We start from the raw sequence: 20,823 nt of genomic DNA, 5'->3' as shown, positions 1-20,823 counted from the left end.
CTGGGGCACGCGGTCTTATCTCAGGGAACTTTGATCCAGGCTGCGAGAAGGCGGACGGGAAGGCCAGCGGCGTGTCCCGGAAGCAGCTGAGGTGACTGGACATCATTTTGGAGGAGACGTTTCCTTGACGAGACACCAGGACGCAGCCTACGGGCCAGATCGTGAAGAGGATCAAGAAGGGGGTCGCACAAGGGGGGGTGCGTTGACCCTCTGAGCGGACAAACATCAACTCGCCGCGTCTTGCGTCATCATGGACACAAACACAAGCTTGACTCACGTTAACGGATCCTCACAGGTCGGTCACAAACCAGAATTTCACATCAAGTTGGATTTGATGATTTGATGCATTTTGAAATTTGATGCATGAATTCATGAACTCATTAGTGATATTATGAGTGGGAGATGAGGTTACATAACGAGAGTAAAGTTGAAGCAGAGATTAGATTTAAGGTTACAAACAAGGCGACTTTTGTAAAAGGCCGAAACAGAATCGCACTTTTTAGTACAGAAAACGGTTGCTTTTTTACTCATACAAAGTAAAACACATGCAAAACAAATCATATTTTTGCCTAAAACAGTTTTTTTTAAATCTTTTTCATATGATGGTATTTTTTTCTTACACTCTAAAATCAGTTGGGTTAAAAGTGACCCAATTATGAATAAAAAATGGACCGATCCACTTTATGGGTCAATTTGACCCAACACATTTTTTGACCCAAGTAAAGGATCTGACCAATATTTATTTGTTTTGCGTTGTTTTGCACTAAAAGACCCATCTTGACTCAAAGTTGAGGATCGGTCCATTTTTGACCCATATTTTTTTACCCAACTGTTTTTAGAGTGTCATTTTTTGGGCCATAACTTGTAAGCATTTTCCTCATTTCTGTGCATAAACGTTCAAACCAAATGTCAGACTGCAGGAGGTGTGTATCTTTGAATTACTTAACAATTTGAAATGGCCAAATTAATAACTTCAATTTATTGACAAAGAAAACAACACAGGAAGGCTAAAAATTGCAAAAAAAACAAAAAAAAAAACAAGTATGGCTTGCTGTGTTTGAGCATGAGTTTGTTTGGTACCACCCATTGGATGGTTACTCAAGTATGAATTTTATGCTTTACTTTAATAATGTTGCATTATAATTTGATATATTTATTTGTTGTATGGTAAACATCAAATGTAGCTGAGCGTTCATGTGTGCCTAATGTAATGTCCCATAGCAAATGGCAGTCAACACTTTTGGGACCTTCTGCGGGGAGTCACCAGACCTCATCTACTAATTAGAAGAAAAAAAAACAATATCATGTCAAAATTATAGAATTATTATTATGTACTACATCTGAAGCACTTTAAAATCCATATTTAGCTCATAAAATGAAAAGAAAAAAGAAAAAAACGACATCCTGCTCACCAGAGATGTTTTTTCTCCACCATCCAATCAGAGGGCAGAAAAATGGTGATGTCATAAGGATGAAGTTCCATTGGTCAGCACAATTTATTGTGAAGGCCCTGGGCAGATTAGATTGACATAGCAACACAGTCGGGTTAAAATCTGATTGGATAAAAAAATAAAAAATAATAAAAATAAAAATAAAAAAAATAAATAAAAATATAAAAAAAATAATTAAAAAAAAAAATAAATAAATAAAAAATAAAAAATAAAAAATAAAAAATAAAAAATAAAAATAAAAATAAAAATAAAAATAAAAATAAAAATAAAAATAAAAATAAAAATAAAAATAAAAATAAAAATAAAAATAAAAATAAAAATAAATCTAACATTCACATCCAAGTAACAGAGTAAACGAATACAATTTCATGGAACAAATATTCCTTATTGCTAAGCAGCTGCACGCAGACACGCAGCTGTTCTCGTCAGAGGAAGACAGCAGCCTCTACTTCACGTACGGCGGCGACTGCAACCAGCTGGAAGTCAACAACCTGCACTATCAGGTGACAACATCCTCAACAACAACAACAGCAGCATCACGCAAAGCGAACGTAGCCCGGACCACCAGTGTGTGCGCCGTTGACGCTAGGTGGACACGGCGGCCCAGATCCCCTGGTACGAGAGACTGTCCGAGTTCAAGTTGCCGTGGGAGATTCAAGGCGACAAGCAGACGGCCATCGACAAACTCAGCCTGCGCGTCCGCAGCGGACAGATGCTGGCCATCATTGGAAGCTCCGGTAAAAATAGATTCAACGCATCATCAGCGGGAAAATGCGGCGAATTGAGGACTGGAACAATTTGACATATACTCACATATCGCAAACATAAAAATGACAAAAGCTATTATTACAAGAATTAAAACTATATAAAAACACAGGTATTCAAAAAAAAAAAATCGAACAAACTACAAAATATTTATTTAAAAAAAAAAAAAGCTACAGCAATAACAAAAAACTTAATTGTGTCATAGAATATTGACAATTACAAATTAATTACAGTATATGAGAAAAAATGTACACAGGAAATACAAGCTATAAAAGAGAAGGTATGATATAAATCTAATGCGTTATTATTATTATTATTTAGACAATACATAAAGCAAAAACATGTGTACACCTTTGTGAAAATTACATTAAAAATCCTAAATGTGTAAAAAAAAAAATGTAAATTTTAAAACATTGGGAGAAACAAATATTTCAATTATATAATATTAAACAATTACAGTATGTACTATGTACACATTGCGTATTATCCAATATTTTGGAAAAAAAAACTAATCTAATTTTTAAATATCAATTTTTTACAATTTATAATATATTACACAGCAAATCACATTTTTCAAAATATATTTATAGATTTCTTAAAAACTGAAATACTGTTCAATGTTGATATTAATAATAAGTGATAATACAGGTGTATATAAACTGTATTATTATTAATAATAACATACTTATAATTTATATAGTTATATATACATATATAATATATATTTATATAATTATAAATAATGATATAATATTATAACATCATGATAGTTAAAGCTGCTCAATGCATTAAATTGAATGTCGAATCACTACTGCCACCTGTGGCCAGAAAAAAAACTGCACACTCCTTTCTCACGTACACCATGTGCACGTGACGTCACATCCGCAGACAGAGGGAAATTTGAACCCAAATCCAGTCTGAAAGAAGACGTTTGAGATATAATAAATAATTAAAAAATATATATTTTGGGTCAAATGACTCCCGAGAGCAGCTTTAATCACAACATGAGGATAAAGCACTTATGATAATAATAATAGTCCTGCTAAATGTGTGTTTTTTCGCTGACGCAGGCTGCGGCAAAACGTCGCTGCTGGACATCATCACGTGTCGCGACGAGGGCGGCGGCGTGACGTCCGGCCAGATTCTGATCAACGGTCGGCCCAACACGGCTCAGCTGGTGAAGAAGAGCATCGCGCACGTGCGCCAGGACGACCGCCTCCTTCCTCACCTCACCGTGCGCGAGACCCTCGCCTTCGTGGCCAAACTCAGGCTGCCCACGCACTTCACGCAGGCCCAGCGGGACCAGAGGGTAAGGCAGAGTCCACCCGGTAGCCCCTGGACAGCAGGAAATATCAGATGAGCTTCCTGTCTAGTTTTTAATCTGGTACCCTTGACAACTTTTGTTGAAGGTCCTTTGAAGTCTTACCAGGTCAAGTAATTGGTTGGCTCCCAAAAAGTGGTTCTGTGTACTCTAGAACCCTTGACAACGTTCGAAAATGTTCCATCCATGTCCAACGTTTTGTTAGGTAGAGACTGAGTTCCAAAAACTGGTTCCAGAGTAGTGGAGTCTGGTACCCTTGACACCTTTTGACCATGATCCAGACCAGGTCAGGTCGAGGGTATAGTTTCAGAAACCGGTTCCAGAGTGGTCAGTCTGGTATGGTCCATCCAAGTCTGGCTTTGTCAAGTAGACGGTGGAGTTCCTAAAACCGGTTCCAGAATACTTAGTCTTGATTGCCTTGACAACTTTTGTTGAAGGTCCATTGAAGTCTTACCAGGTCAAGTAATTGGTTGGCTCCCAAAAAGTGGTTCTGTGTACTCTAGAACCCTTGACAGCGTTCGAAAATGTTCCATCCATGTCCAACGTTTTGTTAGGTAGAGACTGAGTTCCAAAAACTGGTTCCAGAGTAGTGGAGTCTGGTACCCTTGACACCTTTTGACCATGATCCAGACCAGGTCAGGTCGAGGGTATAGTTTCAGAAACCGGTTCCAGAGTGGTCAGTCTGGTATGGTCCATCCAAGTCTGGCTTTGTCAAGTAGACGGTGGAGTTCCTAAAACCGGTTCCAGAATACTTAGTCTTGATTGAATTGACAACTTTTGTTGAAGGTCCATTGAAGTCTTACCAGGTCAAGTAATTGGTTGGCTCCCAAAAAGTGGTTCTGTGTACTCTAGAACCCTTGACAACGTTCGAAAATGTTCCATCCATGCCCGACCTTGTCAGGTAGAGGCCGAGTTCCCCCCCCCCAAAAAAACGGTTCCAGAGTAGTTAGTCTGGGACCCTTGACACCTTTTGACCATGGTCTATCAGAGTCAGACCAGGTCAGGTAGAGGATGTAGTTTCAGAAACCGGTTCAAAAATGTTTAGTCTGGAATGGTCCATCCAAGTCTGACTTAGTCAAACAGGCGGTGGAATACCTAAAACTGTCTGATATACTTGACAAGTTCTGTTAACAGTCCATCCCAGCAGAGCACAGGGTTCCAAAAAATATTCTCCAAAAATTCTTCTGACACTCTTGACTTTTTATAATGTTGCGGCCAAGTCCAAGTCCAACAAGGTCAGCGAGTTGGCTGGATTCTAAAAAGGTTTCAGAGTAAGTACCCTTAACTAAAGGTCCATCGAGGTCCAACGAGGTTTTGTCCGCATGTCCTCAGGTGGACGACGTCATCGCTGAGTTACGACTCAGACAGTGTGCCCACACCAGGGTGGGAAACGACTACGTGAGGGGGGTTTCTGGAGGGGAGCGCAGGCGGGTCAGCATTGCGGTCCAACTCCTCTGGAACCCAGGTACGAGAACCCCCCTTCCTTGAGCCGTGTCCGATGCCCAAATTGACCATTTAAGGTTGCAGGTATTTTGATTCTGGACGAGCCCACGTCGGGTCTGGACAGCTTCACGGCCCACAATCTGGTCATCACGCTGTCCCGCCTGGCCCGGGGGAACCGTCTGGTTCTGCTGTCAGTCCACCAGCCTCGCTCCGACATCTTCCAGCTCTTCGACCTGGTGGTCTTGCTGTCGTCAGGCTCGGCCGTGTATTGCGGTGCCGCCCGCGACATGGTGCCGTATTTCACGGCGCTGGGCCACCCGTGCCCGCGGTACTGCAACCCGTCTGACTTCTACGGTAGGACGTTGAGGGTTCTCCGCCTTGTAACCGCGTAAAAACATCTCTGACAAGCTTCATCTCGTGTTTGCATGCTAGTGGACCTAATCAGTATAGACCGTCGTAGCCCGGAGCATGAGGCCCAGTGTCTGGAGCGGGCCCGGGTGTTGGCGGAGCAGTTTTCGGAAAAGGTCCGGGACACCGACGACCACATGTGGAAGAGCGGAATGGCCCTGATGCACTCTGAGAGGTCGCTTCATATTTAGCATGATGATGTTAGCATTCTATCCATGATATCTTGCTATACTGTATGTTATCGTTTCATCAACTTTTTCAAAATAGTACTGTGGCGGCGAAATCCAGATTTTTCTGCCTTTCTCTATCCAAGTCTTCGTAAGTCAGCATGATAACAGTTAGCACGTTAGCATTTGCTCAAATCATAAGCTAGATTTTTAAGAATGTTACATCTTGCCTTGCAGTTAGGCACCATTTCTAATGGTTGATCAAATGCTAACATTTCGCATGCTAGCATTTCGCATGCTAACAATGCAGAATAATAGAGCGGTAAGCCAGACTTTTCAGAATTTTACATCTTGATCAGCAGTAGCGAACCATTTCTGGTGATTCTTCATCAAACACTAGAATTTTTTAGCATGTTAGCAGTTGGCATGCTAACATTCAGGAGGTTAGCAACCTAATAGCAAGATATCAGAGGTTACGAATTTTACGTCTTACTTTGTCATAGGGCACCATTTCTAAAGATTGTTGATCAAACGATTAGCATTTAGCATGCTAGCAGATGCTATGTTAACATATTGCAAGATAGCAACTTGGCTACAAATTCACTAAGGCAGGTTGATGTTGATTTAGCTTTGTAGGATATATTGCTATGGCGCTGCTATTTTGCTAGCATGACAAATGCTAACATGCTAAATGTCAGCATTTAATCAACAATCATTGACAATGATGCCTGAAACGTAAAATTCTTAAAAATCTGTCTCACCACGCTACTCTGTAATGACATCTTGTTATTAGGTTGCTATCTTGCCGTATGTTAGCATAGCAACCGCTAACATGCCAAATGTTAGCACTCAAACATAAATCAGCTTTTGCTTCCCCGTTTGCAGCGGCTCCGCACAGCCCGACAAGGCAAAAGACGACCAAGTCGTCGTCATCTCCAAAGATAGAGACGGACTACCGAGCCGGCTCCAACAGTTTTCCATCCTCATAAGGTGAGGGCATGAAAAAGGTGTGAAAAAAAAAGCAACGTGCCAACAAATGCCAACCATCTCCTCCATCGCCAGGCGCCACATGTACAACGACTACCGAGACCTGGTCACCTTGCTGGTCCACGGCCTGGAGGCCCTGCTCATGTCCCTGCTGGTGGGTTGCCTGTACTACGGCGCCGGAGAGCAGCCGCTGTCCATTCAGGATACCGTGGCCTTGCTCTACATGATCGGCGCGCTCACGCCCTTCGCTGTGGTGCTGGACGTCATAGCAAAATGTGAGAAGTCTTTTACAGTTCAAGGTCATTCGACGTCCTCTGGCGTGTTGTATAAGTTATCAAAGATGACGGGCATTTCATGACACTCAATCACAAGATGGCAAAGTTGATTAAGTATGCAGATAATGACTTGAGCGGCCAGCATGTTTGGAGACTAAAGTCCACTATCAACTCTCAGGACGCTTCATTAGGAACACCAACAAAGACTTTGACCATAATGTTGCTCAGTTATTAGATAGGGGGCGCTACCTGAAGTTGAACATGTTTCAAAATGTTGTTTTCAGGTCACGCAGAGAGAGCAATGCTCTACCACGAGCTGGAAGACGGCATGTACTCGGTCACCTCCTACTTCTTTGCTAAGGTATAGCACACAAAGTCACCACAAGGGGGCAGCCTTGCTCCACGTTGGACTCACAATGGGTCAAGCTCCATCCAGATCTTGGCCTGCTGAGTATGGAGGTCCAAAACGGCCAGAAATTAAAAATTTATAAAAGTGAAAATAACAACGGATATAACTATTAGAATTCGAAAATTAAATACAGAAAGATAAATATAAATGAAAATAAAAACAACAAAAAATAATAAAGGTAAAAATAAATACAATAAAAAACGAGATTCAAGAAATAAAAATAAAGAGCCCAACACAAGACACGCTTAGGACCACCCCCTCATTTGAATAACATCACGACCTGACTAACTAAACATGCTAATGTGCTAACATAATAACAAGACAGCAACTTGATCAGATTCTACATCTTGCCACTCACTAGTCAAGTAAAACTTCTAAAAAAAACTTGTTAAAATGCTAACATGGTATGTTGACATATTGTTAGCCTAGCAACATAACTGCCTAGGTATTTTATTTATTTATTATGTTTTTGTAAAACAAGAAATAATACGAAGTTTAATAAGAAGTCACTTTGTGACTAGACAAAGAAAATACAAACTTTTAGCAAGCACTTGATATGTTGACGCTAAGTTTAGCAATTAGAAAGTTCTAAGGCGGATTGATGAGGAATTGACTTTTTGCCTTGTTGTCGGATAATAATGCTAACATGCTAACAATGAGAATGCTAATACAGAGCAAAATAGCAACGAAGGCCATATTTGCTGTTATTAATTATAAGTTAGTAAATGTAAAATGTCGTTTCAGTTCCAGCGAGACGTCAACTCGTGTAGAGCGGTAGCATCAGATCAAATGCTAACATGCTAACTAAATGGCCTCACGTGTCTCCAGGTGCTGGGGGAGTTACCCGAGCACTGCGTGTTCACCTTAGTGTACGGGCTGCCCATCTACTGGCTGGCGGGCCTGAACGAGGCCCCGGACCGCTTCCTGTTCAACTTCCTGCTGGTGTGGCTGATGGTGTACTGCAGCCGCGCCATGGCGCTCTTCGTGGCCGCCGCGCTGCCCACCCTGCAGACGTCCGCCTTCATGGGCAACTCGCTCTTCACCGTCTTCTACCTGACCGGAGGCTTCGTCATCAGCCTGGAGAACATGTGGCAGGGTGAGCCAGCGCGAGCCGGCGCCCCGAAGTCGGCATTGTGGGAGGAACTGAGAACAAAAAATGGCTTTTTCTGCGCGTTGCAGTGGCGTCGTGGCTCTCGCACGCCTCCTTCATGCGTTGGGGCTTCCAGGGGCTTCTGCTGGTGCAGTTCAGAGGAAACAAATACCCCGTCAGCATCGGCAACTTTACCCTCGACGTGGACGGAATATATGTAAGAGCAACATATTTGCAAAAAAAAAAAAAGCCAGTGTAATGTTCTCATTAGGCAAATGAGAGCCACAGTAACAAACACACTTTTTTTTTCAAACAAAAAATCTAAATGAATTAATGATAATAATAATAATAAATTGTATTTATAATGCTTTTCCTGCTGTAAAAAGCGAGAACTTAAATCTTACTTCAAAAGATGACATGTAAATGGCTGCATTATTTTAAGTTTTATTTCATTCTTTAAAAAAAGAAGAAATGAAAAGGGACATAAAGAAGTGAAACTTGTGGTATCTGCCCGATAAAAAAAAAAATTAAAATAGATATCATAAAAATAGTAATAAGAGTCAACACAAAATAAATGCCATTAAGCAGTCAATATGCTATCGTGATAACAAACAAAATGATTCAAGCGCAAGACCTTGTACTATATATATATTTTCCAGTAATTGAGCTTTTATAAAAAAAATTAAAATACAAACGGAATGAGATGATTTAGTTTCATAATCCAGATTGTTCCACAAACTGACTGACTTGAGTTGAAATACATCTTTTTTTTTCTAGATTGTTCTGTATTTAGGTTTGGAAAAAAAAATCCGTTCCTCTTAATTTGTACTCACTTTCCCGTCTATTTATTTTTTGCATAAAGCTTGTGTATTTTGTGCGGTCAGGTGGTGGAGATGATGAAGATGAACCAGTATCCTCTGTACTCGTGCTACCTGGTGCTGCTGGCCGTCTGCTTGGTCTTCATGGCGCTCTACTACGTCTGCCTCAAATTCATCAAGCAGAAGTCCAGTCAGGACTGGTGAATACCATCCACGTCAACATCGGAACGGTTTTGCGCTCGGCAAAAGTTGGACCGGTTTAACGGCACACACAAGCCAATTGTAGAAAATAATCACAGATTTGGTGTTAATAATGAGAACAAATGATGGGGGAAACTGTAAAGTGAAGTGATTACCTTTTTTTTTTTTAATAGTCGGTACCGTAGACTGCCACTGGATGGCAGCAGAGAACCACACTAATGTTGAAGTCAAGGAAGGGACGTTTCATATTTGCTTTATTTTTTTTAAACGTGTATTTTGTGTGTATCAGTATAAATGCAATGAAGAAAAAGGCCTTGAATATAATTAATCAAAAATAATAAAGTATTGTACTTGTATATTGAATGGTGTATTGATGTGTTATACATATAAATACATATATTGTGTTAGTTTCAACCCAAATGAATGAAGCATTCAATCAACTCACTCCTTTAGGGTGCTTATTTTTGTCAACTACTCTTAACAATGGAATTCATTAATTACAGTTGTTTGTAGTCTAACTTTTGCATCGTTGATGTTATTTTTAGAGTCAGGTTTATAAAATCTACCGTACATATAAATGAGTTGTTATAAATGCAATGTAACAATTATATTTTTACATAGTCTGATTTGATTTAAATATTAAAATGATTTTGGATTAAAAAGGGTTTTAAACATTGGATGATGAAGCCAGCTTTTATAAATAATGCTTAAAGTCATTCTTTAATAGTTTTAATATTTTCATAATAGAAACCAGTTAAGATATTTAGCTTGTCATGCTAGTTTATGCTATTAGCATGTCATGCTATTAGCTTATTTAGATTTTTGGGCTCAGATTTTCATTTTTTTTTAACTTTTGAGTTAGTTTTATATAAGATTAAAAGTGATCAAGTGTTATAATTACACTTTGATAAACATGAGCATGCTTTTTTTTTTGCATGTTTCCAAATTACTGAGAACACAACAAGTGGATTCCTAACAACATTTATTAGCATAAATACTTCTGTACAGTCATCACATCATATTACTAGCAGAAGACAAGAGAGGAGACCACCACTTACATCATGTTTCATGTATTAAAAAAAACAAAAACAAATGGCGACAAAGGAGGCGGGGTTACGTCTTTATTCTTCCACGGGCTGATATTTCTGAGTCTTCTCTTTCAGTTTGTCAGCGTAGAACTTAAACGACTCCTGCAGACGAAGACAGATTGCCGTTAAACCCAAAATGGCGCTCAGGTGATGTGTGGTCATGTGGGACCGGCAGGTGTTGGCGCCGTTGTGAATGCGTGCGTGCACCCCCCCCCCCCCCATGGGTGTGTTTAAATAGCCTGCACTCTCCAAACAGGTTGTCGAGTTTCATCTTCAAATCCTTATTAATACACAAAGAAGGGATTTGACGCACACACACCGTCTACACACAATGAAGGCCTCCTCTTGGTTAATTAATCGACGTTTTGATCCACACCAGGTGTGTGTTTTGTTCTTCTTTGGCTTTTATGGAAAATACAGCGGTACCTTGTCGTATGAACATCATTTGTTGCATGAGCAAAAAGGCAAATCAACGTCCCCCATTCAAACGCCATTAATCCATTCCAGCCACCCAAAAACACACACAAAAAATAGATATTGATAATAAAATATTGGAACGCGTGACCTCTTTGGGCACAGGCCACATTCTCAATAACCACTTGGCCTGGGTTATCCTCATGTTTGAATATTTTGGAGACATTTTCATCAATCTCTCAATGATACGCATGAATCTTAAAAGGAGGGGTCTCAAAATTAGTGCATTCATTCAGTTAATTTTGTTCCTTTAACGCCACTTATTTTATTTATTTATTTTTTTTAAACGCGCGATGAATGAGCGCCCCTTACTTGAAAAGGTCACACTGGGGGAACTCCTGTCACAATGCAGCCGACACGTCCACGTCAAAAATTTTGCAATAATAAATGTCATAATAATGCAAAGATTTGTGGAGGATGGGGTCAAGTTGCATTTTATCATTTTAAAAATGTGCAGAATTTCACAAGTGAGACTTCATGTTAAAGATTAGATGGCACTGAGCTGTCACCGTCTTACAATTGCAATTATGCCATCTAGTGGCAGAAAAATCAACACAAATCAATATCACACTTGTTTTTTTTACAGTACAGTACATCTTTTAAATTTTAACGCAATGACTAAAAGACGCAGCCATACTTTTATTAGTTTAAAATTTTTTCCAATGTTAACAAGAGTATAAAAACTTAAATATTTTATTGTACATTTAGAACAGATATAAAATTGGCGATTAATCGTGAGTTAGTGGACGTACAATGACTTGCCGACGCGGGCCTTGGTGTGGATTTTCCGACGCCATTCGGGCCGAGCATCGCTTGGCTCTCCCGACGGATGTTGAATATTGCAAGAGCCTCTTCTTACCTTCATCCCGCAGGTGAGTCGGGCTGCTGGCGCACCTGCCTCCAGGGGGCCGCGGCGGCAACAAGAGAGCCCTCTAAGTGTCTCTATTTGTTTGTGCGCGCGCGTCTTCCCAAAATAGGCCCGCAACAACTTACATCACGTGTCAAGTGCTTAAAAGGCTCCAAAGTAGCAGAAATAGCCAAACGGCACTCATTGATACCTTCTGACAGGCACAAAAAGTCAAAGCGCTAAAGGACGACGAGCACGTGGTCAATATGTATTTCTCGAATTTGTCGTGGCGGTGTGCTCGCGTGTGAAGTGCGGTGGTGGGACTCACGGGGGGCTCGGGGAAGGGCGCCGTTTCTCCGGTCTCGCGATACAAGCCGTACAGCCGCTTGAGTGTCAGCTCGTCCAGCAGCGCCTCCTCCTGCATGCGCTGGTACAGCGCCTTGGCCGACGGCAGGTCTTTGTCTTGGACTGCCGTAGAAATCCATGCCGGGCAGAGAGATGCGATTCAAGATGAAAAAGTGTGGCTCACATTTATTTAGCTAACACTCAAAATGCGCATGAAAGGGTTTACACACCTCCAATTGGACACGCATTTTCAAGTGCCGTGCGACGGGATGGATCAACAATGACTTCATCACAATTAAATAGACCGTATTATATCAAAATGAATGCAAAATCGACTTCTTAACAGGGAGACGAAACTTTGAAGGAAAAGCCATTAGCAGGCCTTGCTTGCTCCAAGTTCAAGCACTTGAAAAGCACTTTAGCCACATTTGCGGCACTTTATGAACCTTGAGCAAAGTATGAGAAAGAATTTGAAGCATCGAGGGACCCTGTCAACACCGTGAGCCCCTTTATGGATATTAAATTTCACTTCAGTCTGCCAAAGGCTCATTTTGGCACCGTCAAAATTGACATCGTACCCAATAATGTTGTGCGCTTATATCTTTCTACGCTTCCACAAGAAAATAACCAGGTTATGTCCATCGAGAAATAAAGACGGAACCCGAGTGCGCTAACGCGTGTCCCCTATGAGCGCCTTGTTTGAGCAGCTGGCTAATGCTAATGAAATAGTCATGTACGCACGCGGGTGATAACGGAGGAAAATGGCAGGTAGGGATTACAGTTCAAAGACGGACAGTCGGCATGTAAGACAAAAGAAGCACTGAGTGGCAGGTCGTGTAGCGATTAGCACGCTAGGCTAGGCAGGACAGCTAACTCATTAGCGGACATGTGTTCTTCAAAAAGGCCAGCGTGTCTTTTTACTGTGTAGACAGCGAACGCTCACTATTTATTCGTGGTAGTTAGGGAGCAAGATAATGCTGAAAAAGTACAAATTCATTAATAGCAGTCTTAGTTTTTTATTTCTTTTTAATGGCCTATTTAATAAATCCCAATATCGATGGGATACGGACCAAGCCTTGCAGCGAATAGCAGGAAAAACTTTTATAATTACCTGTATTAGTTTCAACCTTAAATATACCACAAACTTGGAATCCAAAATACTTTAATATCATTTCACAACATTAACCTTCAATTATCTCATTTCGGGAAAAAAAATAGACCAGAAATGTATGTAGGGCATATAAATACACATAGCGTATGAATATCTAAAACCCTAAATTAAATATACCCCAAATTATAATCCCTGGTCTCAAATGAAACTCATTTGACATCACTCTTAACTCTTTGACTGCCAAAAACGTTAAATAACATTTAGTAAAATCCTATGGAGGAGTGCCAAAGACGATAAAAGACGTTTGTTTCAAAACAGAGGTGAAACTAACCATTTTCTATTGTTGATTACTGAAAAACGGAATAAGGTAGAAACAAACTTTTTTTTTCTGATGAAAGATGAGAGTCCAATCTTTCATTTGGTAGTATGTGTGTTTCCATAGTCCAAACACATTATTTTCTGTGGACCTTGAAAGATCAGTCAAAATGCTTAAATCGGCTGGCACCCACGGCATCCCTTTTCTGAAAACGTCTGGCAGTCAAAGAGTTAAAAACAAATGTCTTACAAAGATTTAGATTTTTTTTTTAATGCACCAGACGCGTGAGGCCATTGATGTGTATTTTACTGCTACCGCTACCTGTAAAAAAAACAAACCGCTACTCTCGTAATAGGCTACTTTATTCTATTTTTGACTCAGCAACACATAAATGCTAATATTTCTAAATACGACATCAAAACACAGGCGCATTGTTATGCAGCCATGCTAACTATGCTAGGCTAACCAGCCAGGCTCTTACCGTGACATTTCATCAAGTACGGGTAGAGCACTTCCTTCTCGGCGAAGTCGGGGATCAGGCTCAGCAAGGTCTGGATTTTGCCCACCTATCAAATCGCACGCAAGAAAAGTCGTCACGTCACGTGGGATTAGCCGCACATGCTAAATAAACATAATGCTACATTTTCTTATATCAAAAAAATATATATATCGATATAAAATGGCAGGGGTCATTTTACAAAATATCATTAGATTGCAAAAAACTTTGAGAGGATAGCTGCGACGTTAGGAGAAAAGGTAATACACTTGTCATTTTAAGAAATAAAGTCATTGGGAATTAAGTCATCATTTTTACCAGAAATTGTAAGATCACAAAAAATAAAAAAATAAATAAAAAAATACAAAAAAAATAATATTTAAAAAAAAAAAAAAAAAATCACAATTTCATGAGACTGGAGCCATAACATGTCTAAAAGATCAAACAAACAACAAAAACACATTGCTAAAAACAAGCACTGCCTTTAAAGCTAAAGCCAGCTAGCCATAGTATCATTTAAAAAGGGGTCAAATATGCTTAAAAAATAAAAAAGAAAGAAAAAAAGGAAAAAACGTGACTGCACCTGTCCTGGCTCCTGAGACGAACGCGCCAAGTAGGACACCATGTCTTCCTTCTGCTCAGCCAAGCCGTTGACCCTCTGCAGGAAGAGATGCACAAAAGAGAGGGAAAATGATGTTTATGGTGCATTTCAAAAATGTCACTATTTGAAGGAAAAAAATAATCGCGTCGAGTAGCTAGTCTTGAATTAATCTTCACGGGGTTGTTTAGACAAAAGCACATGACATTTTCAGCAGTAAAAAGTTCATATTAATTCATGTGATCAATTCATTATTTTCCATATACAATACCTAAACTCATTTTTCCACTTGGTGGTCGACTAAAGATGACATCACCTGTGCTGAGGAAGTAGGCAACGACCAATCAGGGCTCAGTTTACTGACCAAAGCCAGAAAACAGGAGCGCCATGATTGGTCGTTACCTACTTCCTCAACACAGGTGATGTCATCTTTAGTCAACAGCAAGTGGGAAAAAAAAAAATGTTTTTAAAGATATTCATTTTACATGAAAAATAATGACGTTATCAAATACATTTTGGATAAAATATGAACTTTTCACTGCTGAAAACGTCTCAATGAGTCAAGTATCCCTTTAATCCAAAAAGGAAAAGATCCTTGTCACGTGTCAAAATATGAGCAGGCGTAGATGTTGATTTTGACGCATGTGCCGCGTCCTGCGCTCAGTCAAAGTGTGCGTGTTCTCCGAGCCGCAATTTCATTCGTAAAGCAACACATTGCAATCGTACGGAACTTCAAGCGAGGCTTTTAAACAAAACGCACGCACGCAGAATGACGCCAGTACAATCAGGCAATTAGAGCCACGCGATGCACATTGGCTCCGTCCCTGCGGTTTTATTTATTTATTTCATTCCTAGCGTCCGACCCCCCCAACCCCCACCCCAGGCGAACGCCAGATCCGACCCGGCGGCTCCTAAAAGCTCGGGATGCTCCCAGGGAACGTCTCATCCTTCCTCTCCACTTACACGTGTTCCGGGTTGTGCTTCTTAATGACTTGACGCTGGCTAACACCCCCCCCCACCCCCATCACCCCCCGTATGCCCACACGGCGCCTCTCTTGATAGGCCGGCCGTGGTTATTGTACGCCTGTCTGCTTAAAAGCTTTTCAGAGTTTTGTCGCTTGACTTTGTGACGGGACGGACCCGGGTTTTGCTTCGCTGTGGTCTTCCGGTGAGGCCTGAAGTGGGCCCTGCAGGTGGGACGATCGATGTCAACCTCATGTCAGTGTTCACAAGCTTGACAAGCAGGCGACCACTGCAGGAAGTAGTGCAACATTAGCGTGTGAACCATAAGTAAAAAGGGCACAATTTGAAGTTGGAAGTGAATGAGTGAATTGCATTACAGCAGTTTTATTTTTACTTTTTAGGCCTGACAAACCCAGTCACCTTTTGATAGACAAATCTTAACATTTTGCACAATGAACAGGTATATTTCATTAAAAAAATATATATATTTTTTTAAAAAGAATTCAAACTTTTGTCTTGGAGAACATAATTTAGAAAAAAATATTTATGCAGTTTTACCCGTCATATATATATATTTTTTTACTAATTAATCTCACAATTTTCCATAATTAATCGCAATTAATTGCCTTTTGTACTATTTTCTTCAAAGCTTGTAAGTAGTGTTGTCAAAGCTAAAGCATTAACTCGATTAATCACAAAAAAATGATCGCATTGATCGTGCATTAACGCAGATTGATAAACGATAAATGTTTGCCAATGACATTCAGAATATTTGTTCATGTCAAACTACTAAATTATGCAAATAATTAACTGATTAGAAAAAGAGGAGAATGAGAGCGTACAGTGGATTTAAAAAATGGTGGTGAAGACGTCCTCATGTTGAAAGAGTTAACATATAACAGGTCCTTTTTAATGAAGTGATTAATCAGGATTAATCACATTTCTAAAACGTGACTAATCTGATTAAAAACCCGCTCTAAAAATGATCAAATAGAAAGTATATTTAGAATCAAAAACTCTTTCTTTGATCCTTGAATAGAAATACTACTCTTGTAAAATACAACCGTTAAACAAAACAATCCAAATGAACTGAGCTTTCCAGGCCATCTTTTTTCTCATCAAAGCAATTCTCCGCTTCAACATCTCAGGTACGAGGGAACTTGAACCGGCGACTTTTACACGGAGATGATACGCCAAAGACGTACAACTAATAACCTATTTGAATTGGATTTTTCCATTTGAAAATAAAGTGTACACATTACTTGAGGTTTACAAACGTCAAGTAAAAGTTTAGTCTGTGTGTGTCCATCTTCGCGCCAGTTTGGCTGCAGGTTATAGGTCATTATTATTATTGAGTTTTTTTTTTTAAAGATTTAAAGAATTTAAATTAATCTCTCTAAATTATCCTGCTGATTTTTTTTCAATCTTGCAATAGAGATATAGCATATTTGTACAACACAATACATGAATTTAAACAACCGTCATTGTTGTAAACATTCACGAAACACTGCGAGCACGCAAAGCGATTGCCGTTATTTGTCCCACTACAGGATCAAAACATGCTGCAGATCTGAAAACTGTCCAGGATCCAAATAAAGCATGTATGCAACGTAATCCATAGTTTGTGTTTAAATAGTGATGAAGGGGGATGAGCAGTGAGTAATAATGTAAAGCCCATCATGTCTGACATGGCTGTTTAATGATTGAAAAGGATCATCACTCAGGATATCTGCCACAAAAAAAAAAAAAAAAAAATCGACCCAAAAAAAAAGAAGGTGGAATTTACTTCATTGTAGATGTTTTTGTAAATCATTTTAATGTTTACTCTCAATATGTAATGCCTGACCTTTTCGGGGTCAATAAAAACGGTTGTCTACTTTCAAACAAAATCGGGCCGATCACCCGGCAAGCCGGCGAGAAGTCGTCGCCGTCAACCGGCAGCAAAGTCTCTGCCATTTGCCGCCGGTGTATCGGCGCTTTCTCGGCCATTCGGTCGGTCGCCGTCTGGTCCACCCATCTAACGTCTACATATTCATTTCCCACAGCTCGCAGCAAAGCCATCGAGCTGTAGCGCATGAACTGCGCGTAAATAAGTGAAGTTGAAGTCTGAGGCGCTCGACCGCAGACCACCACACCCTGTGGGATGCGAATGCAAAAGGACGGATAAATTAGTCAAAACCTGTGATGGGTGGATGCATTCGGCCGTCACAAGGGTTTGACGACTGGACGGAGGAGGCAAGAGGGAGTTGTGATGGACTTAAAAAAAAAAAAAATCATCACCACTTCCCATTTGTTTTTGCTGTTCATGTTCTTAATTGCCATTACACAGAAAGCACTAAAGGCCTGAAGCTGTGGCGTGTCTAAGAAGGGAGGCGAGGGAGTCTGTTGGGAGAAGGCATGAGATGAAAAAAGGTCTAGAAATCTAGTTTGGAACGTTAGAGAGCTGGTATAGAAAGTATAAGAGCCCTAGGACAGAACCCTGTGGGACTCCTTTTCAAATGACTTCTGGAAACAGTCAAGGAGTTAAGAAAAGCTGAGGGGCAGCTGTTGGAAAGACTGCCTTTAGACCGAAGCCAAGGAATCAAAGACTACCAAAAGATCCAGGACTGGGTTTTAACAAATCCAGTGTGAGAGAGTGTGTGATTAGATACAGTCAAGGGGTGAAAACGGTGATAGGAGACACAGGACTGCTCCTTGATTAACTTCAGAGGAAAAAAACTGTGGTCCTAAACAGTAAAGCAGTTGAACAAGGATGTGAGCCCCATGAAAGGGTTTTGGGGGACACTGGTTCAATATAGTGTAGCGTTTGGACATTGTCAAAAGCAGGGCCCGAACGATTAATCAGCCGCCGATTATAATCAACCGATTATTGCCCTTCAAACATCTGCCAAAACAATCGGGCAATTGGGCCAAATGGCGGATTATTTTCCTCATAAAACGTTATCATCCAAGAAAAGCGAAGTTTCCGATACTATGAAAGTACCCTGAATGCACCATTTTGGCTGCATAGCATTAGCAACTAGCAAGTGTGTAGCGTCTGTTATTCTGTTGTCCCTAAGCGTCCTTTAAGCGGTTTAATGACACCCAAGTTGGAGTTGACGACGATAAGGATAACATCCACTGTATATTTAAATACAAAACATGTTTTTAAACAACTCAACAGTCAATGAGCTTAGTATAGAAGGAATGACAAAAGCCCTAGTACTGAGCCCTGAGGTACTCAAGTGTACTTCATGGTTCATTCATGACTGATGGTGGTTACACAACATTTACAAATACTGTTGTACAGGTCGCATGTGTGTTCCCAAACACTTACAGCCAGCATGAACTTGGCATCCTCGACTTTGTCCATGTCCACAAGGGCCAGGAACAGATCAGCAGCCGGTTTGTAACAGGAAAAGTGGTTGGCGAGCCGCTCGGCCATCGCGCTCACTGCAACACAGCAGGCAGCAACAGGTCAGCTCATTTTCGAGTCATCGATTATCTAATTTTCCATCGACAACTATTTTAATAATTGAGTAACTGTCTGGAAACATTTTTAATGTAAAATTGTCCAAATCTTCTGATTTCAGCATATCAACAGTACCGGTAATTGTTCATGGATTTCTGTAGTCCTTCATAAAAACATCTGCTTATATTTTAAAACAATGATTGAACCGGTCACCATTTTTGTAATGACTATACAAATGTAGAAATATGTCCTATTTTAAATGTTTTAAGTGTCCCAAAGACGTATTTCTATGTTTTTTTAATGATAGAGAATACAGAGGGCTTTGTTGCAGCCACTGTACTGCAGAGAACAGGTGAAGAAATGGTAGTTATTACAAAAACGGCCGGCAGGTGGCAGCAGAGTATAAGAGATGCCATGTTGCAACAAGCTGTTTTTTCCCACAGTTTTTCACAGATTTGTGAATAATGATGAGACTTAGCTAGCTATATTCTAATGCTAATTGCTGCAAAACGGAAACAGATACAAATGTACTTTTTTTTCCTGACGAAAGAAGAGCCTCTTATCTTTCTTTTGGTATGTTCCGTGTTTTTTTTTTTTATAGCAACAGAACATAATATTCTGTGGGCCTTGCAAAATCTGTCAAAATCCAGTAAAACAGCCGGGAGCGAAGGGGGTTGCTTCAGTGAAAATGGCTGCCAGTGAAAGAGTTAATAAACAGTAATCACGGGGGAAAATGCTTTTGTAATACACTTTCATGCAAAAAAAATAAAAATAAATCAGATAAGTCGTTTAATCGATTGAATAATCCATAGATGAACCGTTTCTAAAAATATTCGATAGTGACGGCGCTAGTGTTATCTGCCTTACACTTGTCGATGGCTTTGTCATTATTTTCCTCCAAAATCTTGCGGAACACAAAGGCCATGCTGGGGTGCTTGCCGTCTGGACTGGTGTAAACGTCCTCAAGCGTCTCAACCGCTGCCTCCAAATCACCCCTGGGGACAAAAAACAAAAGTTCACGTCAAGAAGATATTCACTTATTTTTCTTCACTGCGCAAACTTCTGCTGCTTTGTTCGCTCTCGGTGAAATGTTGGCGCACAAAAGCCATGAAAATGGAAAGCTCTCCAGATATCCGCCAACTCAATCTGGCAACCTGGCCTGGCGAGTACACTTAACCGCGCCTCCCCCCCTTCCACAGTCGCCGTCGTGATGAATATTTCACTGCGGCGCCGTGCGCTGCTTACGCGCGAGTGTCCAGAGGTGGGTGAACATATCCACCCTGATTGTTGCGACCGGGACCGTCTGAATAATTCAGCGGGGGCCCCCGCTAAATGCGGTTCTCTCGGCTTTCCGGCCCCCGCTCGCTTCCCCACCCGTGCTCTTAAGCAGTCAGCTTGACTCAGCGGGCGCAGCGGGGACACGCGTGTCGGAGCGGCTCAGGGCGCCGCTCCCGGAGGTCAAGGTTCAAGCTGACGGGGGCCAGGCAACCATGGCCAACCGGGCGTGAGGCCGTCTTTGCTATTTCTTCCACTTTTCTGCGGCGCCGGCGTGCCGGCACGGCGACGGCAATCGGCGTGATGAAAGTTTGATGCACAATGTGCTTTGGGTTTTGTCCGCCGTTGTTTGAGAGGCGACGCAGCGGCGGTGGAGGACGGGTGTTTTCATGACATTAAAAGGAAGCCATGAATAATCCTATTATGTCCGTGTCTCCAATTGATGTCCGTGTCTGCAATTTGTTCTGGATGTCCTGCTTGCTTGCTAAGCTTTTATGCAAAGAGTGTGTCATAACAGGTCTCGT

The 20,823-nt window shown here is 40.9% G+C and overlaps 2 protein-coding genes across 2 annotated transcripts in view; one reads left to right on the top strand and one right to left on the bottom strand.

Moving 5' to 3' along the window:
- Positions 1-118: 118 nt before the first annotated feature.
- Positions 119-9,768, top strand: abcg8 (ATP-binding cassette, sub-family G (WHITE), member 8). The gene is made up of 13 exons (XM_077581903.1): positions 119-295; positions 1,850-1,954; positions 2,041-2,188; positions 3,287-3,525; positions 4,870-5,002; positions 5,065-5,334; positions 5,413-5,563; positions 6,441-6,545; positions 6,618-6,817; positions 7,102-7,178; positions 8,055-8,322; positions 8,406-8,533; positions 9,201-9,768. Exons 1-13 carry the CDS (start codon positions 251-253, stop codon positions 9,336-9,338), a joined length of 2,007 nt encoding a protein of 668 aa, XP_077438029.1. The 5' UTR covers positions 119-250; the 3' UTR covers positions 9,339-9,768.
- A 532-nt stretch (positions 9,769-10,300) lies between these two features.
- lrpprc (leucine-rich pentatricopeptide repeat containing) overlaps positions 10,301-20,823 on the bottom strand; it is a 64,592-nt gene continuing 54,069 nt past the window's right edge. The window contains exons 33-38 of the mRNA XM_077582290.1: positions 19,892-20,019; positions 18,890-19,005; positions 14,596-14,670; positions 13,998-14,082; positions 12,073-12,212; positions 10,301-10,525 (exon numbers count right to left, since the gene is read on the bottom strand). Coding sequence (XP_077438416.1) covers positions 10,457-10,525; positions 12,073-12,212; positions 13,998-14,082; positions 14,596-14,670; positions 18,890-19,005; positions 19,892-20,019 — 613 coding nt within the window. The 3' untranslated portion in view covers positions 10,301-10,456. The remainder of the gene's footprint in view (positions 10,526-12,072; positions 12,213-13,997; positions 14,083-14,595; positions 14,671-18,889; positions 19,006-19,891; positions 20,020-20,823) is intronic.

This window comes from Vanacampus margaritifer, chromosome 12 (genome assembly GCF_051991255.1).
Source record: "Vanacampus margaritifer isolate UIUO_Vmar chromosome 12, RoL_Vmar_1.0, whole genome shotgun sequence".
NCBI classification, from domain to species: domain Eukaryota; kingdom Metazoa; phylum Chordata; class Actinopteri; order Syngnathiformes; family Syngnathidae; genus Vanacampus; species Vanacampus margaritifer.
This window is presented reverse-complemented; position numbering and strand designations above follow the sequence as displayed.

Bases quoted from the DNA above. Each gene is read 5' to 3' on its own strand.
- abcg8 (XM_077581903.1), top strand. From the start codon at position 251: ATGGACACAAACACAAGCTTGACTCACGTTAACGGATCCTCACAG. The intron at 5,003-5,064 runs GTACGAGAACCC...TTAAGGTTGCAG, and splicing joins CCAACTCCTCTGGAACCCAG to GTATTTTGATTCTGGACGAG. The intron at 5,335-5,412 runs GTAGGACGTTGA...TTTGCATGCTAG, and splicing joins CAACCCGTCTGACTTCTACG to TGGACCTAATCAGTATAGAC.